This window comes from Schistocerca nitens, chromosome 5 (genome assembly GCF_023898315.1).
Source record: "Schistocerca nitens isolate TAMUIC-IGC-003100 chromosome 5, iqSchNite1.1, whole genome shotgun sequence".
NCBI lineage: Eukaryota > Metazoa > Arthropoda > Insecta > Orthoptera > Acrididae > Schistocerca > Schistocerca nitens.
Genome location: NC_064618.1, coordinates 307368738 through 307384352, shown reverse-complemented (window position 1 = coordinate 307384352; position 15615 = coordinate 307368738). Strand labels below are relative to the sequence as shown.

Sequence of the window (15615 nt, the reverse complement as noted above, 5' to 3'; positions counted from 1 at the left end):
TGGCCCATGTTACAGATGCTATCCCCAGCGCTGACTTCATCACCCACTACATCCTTCTTCTTGCCCAGTCGAATCACTCTATCATTGATGGCATGTCCCGCCGTTACATTTCTTTTAGGTCCCGCAATGCTACCCATTTTGCCACCAAGGCATTGGCATATTCCAGCCCCTTTACTGACCTCTTTGCCCAATTTACTCTCCTTGTTCCCAGCCCCCCTTCCAGTGCCCTCTGGAAAGTGCACCAAGATACATTGCACTACACCACAACAAGAATGGGCTCCCTTGTTTTCTGCCAGCCCTGCTGCCTTTCACAGGGCAAGTGAAGATCTGTGCAGACTTAAATTGAGGTAGTGATCACTGCCGGTGTCCTCTGTCCCTTGAAGAGTGCATGAGCCTCTACCCTACACCTCGTACCAAAAAAGATGGGACGGTGCCTGTACAGTAAGTTCCCGGCCCTCAATGCCAAGATGGTTCCTGACCACTACCCAGAGCCTCTCCTGCACAGCTACATTGAAAGTCCATCTGGTGCAACCATCTGCAGACAAGCAGACTGGCAAAAGAATTTACGCAGATTCCAGTCACCCTGCAGGACTTGGAGAAGATGGAACAGTCACCTCCTTTCGTCTTTACGAATGCATATTTATTCCGTTTGGGCTCTGCAACACCACCCAGACCTGGCAACATCTTCTTGGTAGTGGCCTATGTGGCACCTTCGGTTGTTTTGCTTTTGTGGAGAATATCCTTATCTACTCATGCAATCTCATGCAGCCCTCCCCACACCTCTGGAAGTTATTTTCCTGCCTTCAAGAGGCAGAAGTTGTTGTCAAGCTGGAGAAGTGTGTTTTTGGTGTTCCAGAGATCAAATTCCTTGGATGCACGACATCATCTGTGGGCTCCTGCCATTTGGTTGAGACGGTCTGGGCCATTGCTGATTTCCCATGCTCTACAACTTTCGAAGAACTGCAGGTTCCTCACGACAGCAAAGTTTTTCCAGAGCCCCTGAAGAACACTGCAAGTGTGCAAGCACCACTCACGGTCACACTTCAGGGCAACTACACTAAAGGTAGCAGCCCATTTCCTGGATGGCAAAAATGATGGATTGCTTTGAACAAATAAAATTTTATGTTCATTCTAAATTTATTTCACATGCTTTAGTAAGTTTCCTCTACAAGCTTCATGGAATATGACTAAAGTAATGTCCAACAAAAGAATTTCTCAGTGTCATGCCAAAACTACATTACACAAGAGTTTGTTTAACAGGGTTCTTGTACATAATTCATCACATTCCAGAGAAGGAATTAGGATCAGCAGACACTGTATTATGAAATGCACTTCAATGAACTAAATATAATGGTGGTTTGGAACTTGAAGTCAGCAGATCAAAGACTGCTCAACATGGAGTCTTGAATGGCTTGCCTCTCTAATCTTCCCAAAGCTATCTTTTTTTCAAGATTGAGTGTGATTCTCATCTCAGTCTGGCACACAGTTTTAATCTGCTAGGAAGTTTCATATCCCTCTTTCCTTGCTAAGGAAGAAACTAACAATTTGAAAAGCAATTATAGAGATTTTTCTATTTGCCTTAAAGTCAAATACACTTTTCTGTATTTGAGGTATACAAAGTAAGATCACAAGATTATACTACATTGTCAGTCAGTAAATCACTGTGTATTACATCATGAAAACAAACTAATTACAGGTTAGAGGGGGTTAAGAAACCTGCAAAGTAAGAGGGGGTGGGAGAGGAGAAGGTAATGTTGAATGTTTCAGATTATGTTCAGTGTACACTCTTTAAATTCCATTAAAATATTTCATTTAAAACATTAAACATATTCTGTCTTAACTATTAACTTTTTCAGGCTTTCATGTATTGATCTTGCAAATGGACAATATTAAGAACCCCACTGTGTCTATAACTACAGTGATGGAAAAAAAAAATCACAGCACCAAGAAGGGGTTGTGCAACATAGACGCAAGTTGGTGGGTGTGTTTCTAAATTTCGAAGATGATATATATTCAAATTTCATGCCAGTCACAAAACAGTGGTGCTAACATAGCACCCCTATGAGGACACAAATCATGTTCGCTTTTAATACATGCAGTAACATCGTGAATGTCAGTTACCTCTGAAGTTGGATGTGGCGAGTTGATGTTAGTTGAGAAAAACACCATTATCAGCTCCTCACTGAGTTTGAATGAGGTCAGGTAATAGGGCTATGAGAAGCTGGCAGTTCCTTCTGAGATATTTCAGAAAGGCTTGGCAGGAATTTTGCCCTGTACACGACTGTTGGCAATGGTGGTCCTGAGAATGTACGGTTGCAAGCAGACCAGACTCTGGATGGCCACATGGCACTACCAAGAGTGTTTGGCGCATGGCTCTGGCACCTTGTATTGAATCTGCAGCACCAATTTGAGCAGCAGTTGGGACCACAGTGACACAACAAACTGTTACAGATTGGTTACTTCAAGGACAGCTCTGAGTCAGATGCTGGAGAAGTGTGTCTTTGGTGTTCCAGAGATCAAATTCCTTGGACACACGACATCATCTGTGGGCTCCTGCCCTTTGGATGAGAAGGGCTGGCCATTGCTGATTTCCATGCTCTACAACTTTCGAAGAATTGCAGATTCCTCAGGACAGAATTTTTTTCCAGGGCCCCCGAAGAACATTGCAAGTGTGCAAGCACCACTCACAGTCACACTTCAGGGCAACTGCACTAAAGGCAGGATTCCACTGATCCCAAACCACCACCATTAGTGACATCAATGGTGTCAAGTGAGAGCTCATTGGAGGGCAGGGTCGAGGTATACGTTTTTTTCTGATGAAAGCTATTGACACCAGTGATGGTCAAATGTTAGTTAGGAGGAGGCCAGTTGAGGACCTGCAACCAACCTGTCTGCATGCTAGAGACATTGCACCTACACCTGGAGTTATGGTATGGGGTGCAATTTCATATGCAAGCCGGAGCACTCTCGTGGTTATTCCAAGTGCACTGACTGCAAAACTGTATGTCAATCTGTTTATTTGATCTGTTGTGCTCCATTCATGAACAGCCTTCTAGAGTGTGCTTTCCAACAGGATAACACTTGCCCACATACCAGTGTTGTAACCCAACATGCTCTACAGAGTGTTGATGTGTTGACTTGGATTGTTCAATCACCAGATCCGTCTGCAATCAAACACATAAGGGATGTCATCAGATGACAAATCCAGCATCAACCAAAAACAGTTTTAACATTCCTGTTATTGACTGACCAAGTCTAACAGGCATGGAACTGCATCCCACAAACTGACATCCAGCACCTGTATAACACAATGCATGCACTTGTGTATGCTCGCATTCAACAACCTGTTATTAATGTACCAGTATTTCACATTTGCAGTGGCTTATCTTGCACTTACATTAGCATGTGATCTTGCAGATTTAGTCACTTAAATATATTACCCAGACAAACGTATTCCCAAAATTTCATTACTGTACTTTGTATTGCTGTTTTCTTCCATCAGTTTATCTATAAGATGAGACCTCATTTTACTGTAGTCATCAGTGGCATTTCCTTAATCTGCATCTCATCTTCATTTTATGAATCACTGAAGAGCTATATGAATGAATGAACACAGAAGGTGCTTACTGTGACCAGAATATGACAAAGCTGAGACTGATTCGATAATCTATTGAAACTGGCTGACCATCCAGTGGCCATCAACGGTGAGTGACCAAGTGTGGACGAAAGGAAAACAACAAGAGGAAAATGGACAATGGAGGCAGCACAACAGAATAACAAACCTGAACAAGTGTCCAAGTGTGAAAACATAGTGTATAGCGAATCCTCATCAGACCAAAACAATGGTGAACAGCGACAACAATACAAGAACACAGTGAAACCACAACTGAAGACAGAGCTGCTTTATAGTGTGGCCACAAGCATTAATCAGCCAGCAAGACAGGCATAGCTTTGTGGCCAGTACTGCAACAAAAATACAGCACTCAAAAATACAGCACTCAAAAATACAGCACTCAAAAATACAGCACTCAAAAATACAGCACTCAAAAATACAGCACTCAAAAATACAGCACTCAAAAATACAGCACTCAAAAATACAGCACTCAAAAATACAGCACTCAAAAATACAGCACTCAAAAATGTAGCAGTGCCATTACCAGCCATCATCAAGTTTCACACCCTCTGGCAGGCTTTCAAAATTGCCATGCTGTGATACCAGATCCTTCCTCCTAGAACGGACAAAGAAAACTGGAAGCGACCCAGATGATACTTTGGAAGGTAAACCAGTGGCACAGTTGGTGTACCGACTCTTAAGCCTGCTGGCAGGTAGGAGGAACTTGGGATGTCTGACAACACACTGTGGAGTGGTGGCATGTGCAATGATGGCCAAGAGACCAGAGGCTGTGACGAGAAATCCACCTAATGCCTGCTTTCACGGGACCTGCCAATGGCATCCTGGAGTGCAAATTATACCCCTGGGGATGAGAGACTGTTAAGGGTAGGTGTTCCAGGTCTCTCTCTGTGCCACTGACAGTTGTGCAGTCAGTAGGCACAGACAGAGTTGTTTAGTATGACAGTGTTCCAAACCACTCAGAGTGTCAACTTTGTAAGACACTGCCTGTAGCCAGTGTACATGCATCTTTAGTTCTATATGTACATGCCCACATTGCTGTAGACAGTGCATAGTGCCCTGCATGCCCTGGTACCGGTCATTTTACACTCCACTTGCCATCCAAAGCTTTACTTACTGCATCTCCTTGCATATAATCCCCCTCCCCCCACCCTTCCCCCTCCATCCTCTCCTCTCTGCTTTCACTTTCACTTCCCAGTTTGGTACTTCTCTTGAGAACAATCCCCCCCTCTCCCCAAACCCCACTTGATTATTTCTCTGATTAACTCCCAACCTCTACTTTAAGCCATACATCTTACTCCTTTCCTGTTCCGATATGCATTTCCTTTTCTACCATTCCTGCCCTCCTGTCAGCATGAAGAACCACTCACACATAGTTGCTGCTGTCAAGATCATTAGTGGGTGCATTTGGATGTCTGTGTAGCTGTAAGTATTTACACTCTAAAAAGATAGGTAGTTTGTAAGCTCATTAGTCACTGTTCTGTTATGTGAGTCTTTATACCACAGATCAGTCACCTATGATGAATGGTTGCCTTTCTTCATTTTTGTGTATTAATACAACACAATCTTGAATGAGAAAAATTGAAAAATGTCTTCTTGAATGAAAGACAACTGTTATGTAAAACTTAACAGAACCTCATTAGAGTTATTACTATTGTTCCAAAAGCTCTGATTTGAACAAATTCAGTCTTGAGTATAGAACTGTGTATGTTAAACAGAGAGGCTTTAGGTTACATTTTTGGAAACTACTTACGGTCCAGTGAATGTTGTGGATTGTCAATGATGCGTATCTGCCTGTCTGGGTATACAGGTTCTCCATACAATCCACCAACATCAGATGGCAGTTGCCATAAAGCATTCTCCTCTTCTTGGAGGGATCGTGGGAAGTAGAGAGGCAGCAGAACCTCATAAATTCCAAGGTCTGTGTTCTCCACAGCAAAAATCACAGTTTCCAGAGAGCTGTGGTGTTTTTCTAAGAAGCGGCGCACTGTACCTGTAAGACAATAAATGTCTTGAGATCAAGTGTGAGACAATAGCATTATTTTAAAAGAAAGGTATTATTCCAACTAAGTCAAGTTAATAGTATATATACAGAGAGTGAAGAATACTCTTCATTCTCTCAGTACACACTCCATGCTTATTCTTGATTTGTTTAATGAACTTCAGTAACCTCACTTACATGATGAAAAGTCTAGTATATGATTACATATAAAAAGTAATATAACAGACCACTTTTTATAAAGCATAGTGTGTTGTGTAATCTCTCTCAGTGGATGTTCCGTTGAGTTGTAACGCAAATTTACTAACAGGGAAATTCATTACTATGCCCTTTCCAGTCAATGTGAATGCTATTTTAAGCAAACACCTTCCATACAGACTGAACTGGACAGTAATTAAAGCTAAGGCAGCAGATGTCAAACATATCTGATATGGTAATTCATGCATAGATTTTGTGCACCTGCAGTATCAAATGATGAGTTTGTTATGTCATCAAGGAAAAAAGGTAAATAAAGTAACATGCATAACAAACTATATTCCAAACAATGGAAAATCCAGGATGGAATGTAACAATATTATGAGAAGGAAAGTTGCTAACACACACACACACACACACACACACACACACACACACAACTGCAGTCTCAAGCAACTGAAAGCAGTGTGTGAGTAGCAGTGAGCAGCAATTTTCCTTCTCATAATATTGAAACTATATTCCAAAATTTTCAAAACAAACAAAACAGCTGCAAGAAACATAAAAATATTAATATCCACAGTAAGCAAGTAATGTCAAAGTTTGTCTGGGAATAATACACACAAGGTTCCCTTTTGACCTCAGGAAAAACATAATAAAAGACATGACTGTATTCAAGGGTACAGACATTTCAAAAGAAGAAATAAACTGCCTCTGAAATTTTTGTAAACAGAAGATAAATGTGTTTTAGATACGTCCATAAATCTACAGAAAACTGTGGTTTCTGTTTTAAAGTGCTAAGTCTCCTTATGAGCATATAAGAATATCGGTGTTTAACATCTCATTGACAGTGATAATTGGAGAACTCTAGTTCAGTTGGTTGAAGAGAAGGAAGGTTAGGGTGGAGATTGAGGGTGGGAGGATGGCGGCAGGGGGGAGGTGGGTTGGAGGTGATACAGCCATAAGAATAGTCAGAGACATAATAATTGACATATGTAAGACTCAGACAGTGATTTCTTTTCTAAATGACAAGACATGACAGTAAACATTCATTTCTGAATCTGTAAAATTTATGGCACTATATAAAATAAAAACTATGTTACATTTCACTATAGTATTTGTTTTGTTTTTAATAACTGCTATGAGCTACACAATGGTTGAAGTTTGGAAGGTAGGCCATGAGTCATTCCTGGATAGCTCAGCCTGTATAGCACTTGCTTGCAAAAGGCAAGGTTCCACATTCAAGTCCCAGTCTGGGACAAAGTTTTAATCTGCCAGGAAATTTAAAATAAGTGCACATTCTGCTGAAAAGTTAAAAATTCATTCTGGAAACAGTTCTGGCCATCAGCTAATTTACAAGAAACAGTACAAATCACATTAAATGAGTGCAAGAATGTCATATCTCAAGCCACCCATAGAGATGCACTGTTGTACTTGACAACATTCCATACCATATACACTACTAGCCATTAAAATTGCAACACCAAGAAGAAACACAGATGATAAATGGATATTCATTGGACAAATATATTATACTAGAGCTGACATGTGATTACATTTTCACGCAGTTTGGGTGCGCACATCCTGAGAAATCAGTACCAAGAACAACCACCTCTGGCCGTAATAACGACCTTGATAAGCCTGGGCATTGAGTCAAACAGAGCTTGGATGGCGTGTACAGGTACAGCAGCCCATGCAGCTTCAACACGATACCACAGTTCATCAAGAGTAGTGACTGGCGTATTGTGACGACCCAGTTGCTCGGCCACCATTGACCAGACGTTTTCAATTGGTGAGAGATCTGGAGAATGTGTTGGCTAGGGCAGCAGTCAAACATTTTCTGTAATCAGAAAGGCCCACACAGGACCTGCAACATGCGGTTGTGCATTATTCTGCTGAAATGCAGGGATCGAATGAAGGGTAGAGCCACGGGTCGTAACACATCTGAAACGTAATGTCCACTGTTCAAAGTGCCGTCAATGCAAACAAGAGGTGACCGAAACGTGTAACCAATGGCACCCCATACCATCACGCCGGGCGATATGCCAGTATGGCGATGACGAATACACGCTTCCAATGTGCATTCACCGCGATGTCACCAAACACGGATGCGACCATCATGATTCTGTCAACAGAACCTGGATTCATCCGAAAAAATGACGATTTGCCATTCGTGCACCCAGGTTCGTCATTGAGTACACCATTGCAGGCACTCATGTCCGTGATGCAGCGTCAAGGGTAACCGCAGCCATGGTCTCCAAGCTGATAGTCCATGCTGCTGCATACATCGTCAAACTGTTCGTGCAGATGGTTGTTGTCTTGCAAACGTCCCTATCTGTTGACTCAGGGATCGAGATGTGGCTGCACGATCCATTACAGCCATGCGGATAAGATGCCTGTCATCTCAACTGCTAGCGATACGAGTCTGTTGGGATCCAGCACGGCGTTCCATTTTACCCTCCTGAACCCACCGATTCCATATTCTGCCAACAGTCATTGGATCTCGAGCAATGCGAGCAGCAATGCCGCGATACGATAAACTGCAATCGCGATAGGCTACAATCCGACCTCTATCAAAGTCGGAAACGTGATGGTACGCATTTCTCCTCCCTACACGAGGCATCACAACAATGTTTCACCAGACAATGCTGGTCAACTGCAGTTTGTTTATGAGAAATCGGTTGGAAACTTTCCTCATGTCAGCACGTTGTAGGTATCGCCACTGGCGTCAACCTTGTGTTAATGCTCTGAAACGCTAATCATTTGCATATCACAGCATCTTCTTCCTGTCAGTTAAATTTCGTGCCTGTAGCACATCATCTACATGGTGAAGCAATTTTAATGGCCAGTATTGTAGTTCAAGAAAATAATGCTCCAAACTGTGCTTCCCAAATTTAAAATACATTGTTGTGTTTGAGGAAGGTAATACCTCAGTGACAGAAAAAAAGACAAAGTAAGAACTGTTAGATATCATTAAGACAAATAAACCCATGCCTTTGTAGACTGTAGACAGATTACAGAAGAAAATGGGTTTCCCGGTATAAATTATCTACCCGCCACAAAATATATCAGCAAGAAACATCTGAGAATCTGTTGTTAAAAATTTTGATGCATCTCACACAATGATGCATAAAAAAGTAACTGTAGAATACTATGCCAAAATATGTACACACTTTTAATTTTTTTGGAAGGAGTATTGGGATCATGATATTCTAATGCATCAAAAAGTTGGTAAGAATGTAACAAAAGTTGGACTTAAAAGTGTTGTTGTTGTTGTGGTCTTCAGTCCTGAGACTGGTTTGATGCAGCTCTCCATGCTACTCTATCCTGTGCAAGCTTCTTCATCTCCCAGTACCTACTGCAACCTACATCCTTCTGAATCTGCTTAGTGTATTCATCTCTTGGTCTCCCCCTACGATTTTTACCCTCCATGCTGCCCTCCAATACTAAATTGGTGATCCCTTGATGCCTCAGAACATGTCCCACCAACCGATCCCTTCTTCTGGTCAAGTTGTGCCACAAACTCCTCTTCTCCCCAATCCTATTCAGTACCTCCTCATTAGTTATGTGATCTACCCATCTAATCTTCAGCATTCTTCTGTAGCACCACATTTTGAAAGCTTCTATTCTCTTCTTGTCCAAATTATTTACTGTCCATGTTTCACTTCCATACATGGCTACACTCCATACAAATACTTTCAGAAATGAGGACTTAAAAGTAGTGACATAAAAACTGACAGGACACTGGTACTGTCACATCCAGCCAATTAGAAGAAAATTTCAATAATGTGGTCACAGAATCTTCTCATACAGCTGATGAAATCTTTATTTAAAGACTCAAGATTTACTACAAAATTTACATCTATTTAAAGTACTCAACAAGAAGCATTATTGGTATATTACATGTTTGTTCTTAGACTTTTGGACATATTACACTATGCTAATATTTTCTCACTCTCATTAATATTTTGAAACTGATTGTAATTGCAGTCCTCTCCCACCGCACCCCTGCCCTCCTCCTCCCTTTCCCTCTATCAGTGTTGGCATGGTAAGTGAGTCAACCAACACTATCATCTTCATTGCCCAGTGGAACACTTACTGTATTTTATGGACTATAAGATGCTACAGACTATGAGACCCCTCTTAATTTTTACAACTTTTTTTTATAAAAAGTAACATTTTTACTATCAGTCTGCAAACCACATTAAAAAAATTAGTTTATAAAACCAAACTGACCTGTAAAATCCATTAAAATAGTCATTTGAACTTTCTTCTTCTTCTTCTTCCTCTTTATTATCATCGTTATCCTCTTCACATATAAGATGGCCTTCATTGCCATTGAGAGTGTTAGTGATGCCACACTTTCTGTACGATTTAACAATAATGTCTTCTCTCACTCTAGACATGACTGGTTTATCCACTGACACACTTGTTTGACTGTAGGTCATTTTAGAGCTCCCTTCAGTGTGAATTTATGTCAGGTTTCATCCATCATCCATTTGTTCCATTTCTCTCTCATGTACATTTTAAAAGGTTTATTTATCATGGCATCAAGAGGTTGCAGTTGAGAAGTAAGTTATCCCAGAATAACAGCAAGTTCTGCATTCCCCTGTCTCAATTCCTGTTTCAGAGAATTTTTCAAATGACTGCTAAACTGATCTAGTACAAGAAGAGAACTCTTCTTCAATAAAGCATCTTTCCTTCCCTCCCACACCCCATACATAATTTCATAACAGCCTCATCTATTCAACCATTGTCATGTACATGAACAACACCAACTGGTGGTATTTCAGAAGGTTTTGATATTGTTTTGTGCTTCAAAATGATCACTGGATTAAGTTCAGTACTATCAGCACAACACGAAAGGACAGCAGTGTAATGTGTTTTTTTATGTCAACTTGTTTTTATAGATATATCTAAAAACAAAGATGATGTGACTTTACCAAACGAAAGCGCTGGCAGGTCGATAGACACACAAACAAACACAAACATACACACAAAATTCAAGCTTTCGCAACAAACTGTTGCCTCATCAGGAAAGAGGGAAGGAGAGGGAAAGACAAAAGGATGTGGGTTTTAAGGGAGAGGGTAAGGAGTCATTCCAATCCCGGGAGCGGAAAGACTTACCTTAGGGGGAAAAAAGGATGGGTATACAGTCGCACACACACACATATCCATCCACACATATACAGACACAAGCAGACATATTTAAAGACCAAAGGTTTTTATAGATACAGTTTTAGCACCTTTCATGGCATCAGTTTTGTTACTCACCACATCAAATGTCAGAGGAGTTTCATCCGTATTTGCTATTTGGTTCAATTCCTTTTGATGCTGAATAATAAAGTAATGGAAAGATAATACCTTCTCTTCAAGCTCTTATGGTACTTTCTGAGATATTTTTGTTTTGATTCACATAATAAGCCCATGACCAACCAACTCCACCCTTAAAGTCTGATATGTTCCACTGTAGTGCTAGATTAGATTTGAATCATCTTTGTATCAATTCCAATGCCATATTGATGGTGTCCTCAAATCCATTGAAGTATGTCAGCTTCTAGTTTTGGCCGTCTTGCATTCAGTACTCTATTTGCACATTTAGTCTTCCTCATTTTTTTCAGTTCTTCTTTACTAGCCTGCCAATTGCGAATCATTTTTTCTGTTGGTGTAAGGCTGAAATGCTGCCGAGCTGCTCTGTTTCCATGTACTTCTGTATATGTTATTACTTTCAATTTATAGCCCACATAATATTTTCTTCCTTTATGAAACTAGCTACTAATAAAAATATTTTACTGTTACCAATAACACATATCACTTTCAATTCTTGTTCACTGGCACAACAGATTGCAATAATGCATCATAGGTGTTCTGAGTTTGTGATTGTGGGGCAGGAGGGAGACAGTGTTAGGTGCTAGCAAACTTATAAATCCACACACTCATGTTTATCACATCGGTCCACTGCTGCTGCCAGTTGAATCCAATATTACCAGATAGAGAAAGGTTCCTGCGGCATTGAATGTATGGCCATTTTTAAGACTGCCAGGGATTTTAAATTAAACACTGAACTCTTTTATATTAATTTCAAGTAGAAGATGCACCTCAGTTTAGAGGTAATTTTTTGAACAAAAAAGTGCATCTTATAGTCTGGAAAATACAGTATGTCAGATGAAGTGTACAATAAATTTCATTGTTACTGTTATGAGTGTATTTTCTTTTTTATGTTTCTGGAACATACTTTCTGGCTGACCTCCATATTACTATTCTGTAGAGTATCTGCAATGACATATTCCACTGAAACGTATGATGAAGGGGAGGGGTGGGAGGAGATGAAAAGCAATCCAAAACAAGTTACAAAAAGAAAAAAATATTTGCTTTACCATGTAGTTGCATTTTTATTTTGCCTACTGGCTACATGTTTCAGTAACAGGTATTATCATCAGGCCACCTCCTGGTGCACAGTCGTTAACATGCTGTGCAAGATATAAGAGACAGGGAAATACCCTCAGACATCAAGAAGAATGTAATAATTTAAGCTCCAAAGAAAGGAGGTGCTGACAGATGTGAATATTAATGAACTATCAGTTTAATAAGTCAAGGTTGCATAATACTAACACAAATTATTCACAGGTTTTCTGTCTGGCAGAAGCTGACCTTGGGGAAGATTACAGAGAAGATTTCAGAGAAAATATTGGAACACACCAGGCAATACTGACCCTAAGACTCACCTTAGAAGATAGGTTAAAGAAAGGCAAACCTACATTTATATAGATAGCATTTAGAGATGTAGTGAAAGCTTTTGACAAGTTTGACTGGAATACATTTTTTTAATTTCTGAAGGTAGCATGGGTAAAGTACAGGGAGCAAATGTTATTTACAGCTTGCATAGAAATCAAATAACAGTCTAAGGGCACACAAGAGAAGCAGTGGATGAGAAGAGCGTGAGACAGTGTTGTAGCCTATCCCCACTGTCATTCAATTTGTACATTGAGCAAGCTGTGAAGGAATGCAAGGAGAAATTTGGAATATGTAACAGAGGACAAATAAAAACTTTCTGGTTTTTTGATGACACTTTAACTCTGTCAGAGACAGCAAAGTACATGGAAGTGTCTTGAACAGGGGATATAAGGTGAATATTAACAAAAGCAAAATGGAATGTAATCAAATTAAATCAGGCAATGCTGAGGGAATTAGATTAGGAAACGGGACACTAAAAGTAGTAGAGGAGATTTGCTATTTAGGCAGTAAAATAATATATGATGGTTGAAGGAGACAGTATATAAAGTGTGGACTGGCAATGGCAAGAAAAGCCTTTCTGAAGAAGAGAAATTTTCTAACATTAAATATAAACTTAAATGTCAGGAAGTCTTTTCTGAAGGCATTTGACTAGAGTGTTGCATTGTATGGAAGTGGATGATAAGCAGTTCAGACAAGAAGAGAACCTGACTAGAAGAAGGGTTTGGTTGATAGGACATATTCTGAGACACCTAGGAATTGTTAATTTAGTGCTGGAGAAAAGAGAAGAGAGAGAGAGAGAGAGAGAGAGAGAGAGACAGAGAGGGGGGGGGATAAAATTTGCAGAGGGAGACCAAGAGGTGAGTACATATTAACAAAGAATGCTATTACCAATGTTCATGAAAGATAGTAAGATAATGGTACTCAAATTTAGTAAAATTTTCTTGGTCTACATGCAAATCCCTAAATACTGCAACATCACTAAGAGTAGGCTAAAAACTTTTTTTTTATGTTTTATATGAAGTTTAGAATTACTTCTAAAGACTGGATATGAAAACATACGTACAGTAACCAAGTTATATTAATTACCTTCAGTTTCTTACTGAATAACATGGTTAAGATTTAGCACTCAATCAATGGCAAGATTGTAAGAGACAAAGCCCACAAACTCAAATGGGGGCAAAAATATCCCTTTCAAATGAACTCAGAATTAACTTTAATTTATTTGGGGAGTCCACAGAAATCCTCCTGTACACAAAGTTAGTGCACTGTCCACTGGGACATCTTACATGGTGAGTTTACTGAAATTAGATTAACAGTACATATATTACTAATTAATTTACAAGAACTACAATGAACTCTGAAGGGAAAAAGTATCTAGGGTTACCTTAAATAACACCACTACAATGTTACTTAATATGCTGTGGATAGCTGCTGACTTTTGACAGCTATTAATAATTTAATGTATAGTTCACTTTACATGTGTCTTTCCCAATGCTTGTAAATCAAAAGAAGACACAATGGCTGGCAAGTCAGTCTGACTCTTTGTAATTTGACAGTGTCCTTGAATGAAAATTTCTTTTGATGTGCGTTTTCCAGTATCTTACACGAAACAGAAACAATTTATTTTTTCTATAACGTCTAAAATATCTGAATTTCCTAGAATAAAACACTTTTATACTTTCCAGTAGATTTTTTACAGGAAACAAGATGTCATACACATTAAAATACTAAATGAAGGTTTAATGTATCAGGTTTGTGTTCTGCAAACTGTTGGAATCTCCTGAGTCAGCAGTTGCGAATGCCCAGTATGTCTTTCGACCAGAATATACCTAGTATTATAGGTTTCCAAATGATTATTCAAAAGAACCTTTAATTTCCTTTTACATGTAGGGAATTACAAATTATTATACTGTATAAACAGCAATTTAGGAGTGCTACTAGAAAAGCATTCTTTTTTTTCTAGAACATATACTATTGCACATAATCATAAATGCCTACTTTAGAAGGGTATTATTCAAGGTGCATACATGACAGTTATGTTAAACATTACTGATAGTTAATGTATTGCTGATCAGTACTTATCTACAGGAGATGAAGCATTTCCAAAACACACACACACACGCACACACACACACACACACACACACACACACACACACACCCACGCACGCACGCATCACCAAGCTTTTGGAACTGATAGTTCCTTCATTGGTGAGGTCAGAAGAGTGTGTTGAGGAAACATAAAAAGAAGGGAAGGTCTCTAAGATCCCAGGATTGGACGGACCAACCTGTAGTGAAAAAGAAGGTAGTCTAATAATAGTCAATCTATTAGATGTATGGTCCTACATATGTCTTTAACAGGCTTGAGAACACTGAAGGGTGTACTTCATTGTGGTATTTACAGAATATGCAATTGAAGATGTAATTATCAGAACAAAAAAGTAAAATAATGTGTTTCATATTTAAAAAAAAAAAAAGAAGAAAAAAAAAAAAAGACTTACGTATTGCTATATGAGCTCCTTCATCAGGTGGGTAGTTTCTTCTAACAGAGTTCACTACACATAGAGCAAGTGAAGAAATATTCAGCTCACAAGCCTTTTGTAAAATATTTCTGAAAAAGAAATAATAATCAGTAATGATAATAAACATGTACCTTCAAAATAATTCTATATGCACTGTATATACTTAGGAATAATTCACAATTTGTAAGGTGGTTATTAGCTTATCAAAACTGCATGATTTTTTATGCAAATTGTGGTACACAGAATTACAAAAAATCTGAACACACTAATTTTGTGACAATGTCAACAGTAGTTCTAGTACTACAACACATTGTTCAGCTGGCCCAGTCAACTAAGTATTGTCCTTGCAGTTTTCTTATAGAATATTATATCACCAGTGATGACTGTAATGGATACTAAAAAGACAAGAGAACTCACATTTGTAAAATATATCATAGAACTAGATTGACACAGAAGTAGAAAGAGAAAATTAAGAAACTCTGTATGTAACTGGAGGAAGGAGAGAACAACTAAGGATAAGGACATGCACTTATCAG

The 15615-nt window shown here is 39.3% G+C and overlaps 1 protein-coding gene across 4 annotated transcripts in view; it reads right to left on the bottom strand.

Annotated features, from left to right (window-relative positions):
* LOC126259224 (protein GDAP2 homolog) overlaps positions 1-15615 on the bottom strand; it is a 1081164-nt gene that overhangs the window by 215420 nt on the left and 850129 nt on the right. For all 4 annotated transcript variants that reach the window (XM_049955836.1, XM_049955838.1, XM_049955837.1 and 1 more), the window contains 2 exons: positions 15059-15168; positions 5385-5624 (listed from right to left, as the gene is read on the bottom strand). In XM_049955836.1, the coding sequence (XP_049811793.1) occupies positions 5385-5624; positions 15059-15168 (350 nt within the window). The remainder of the gene's footprint in view (positions 1-5384; positions 5625-15058; positions 15169-15615) is intronic.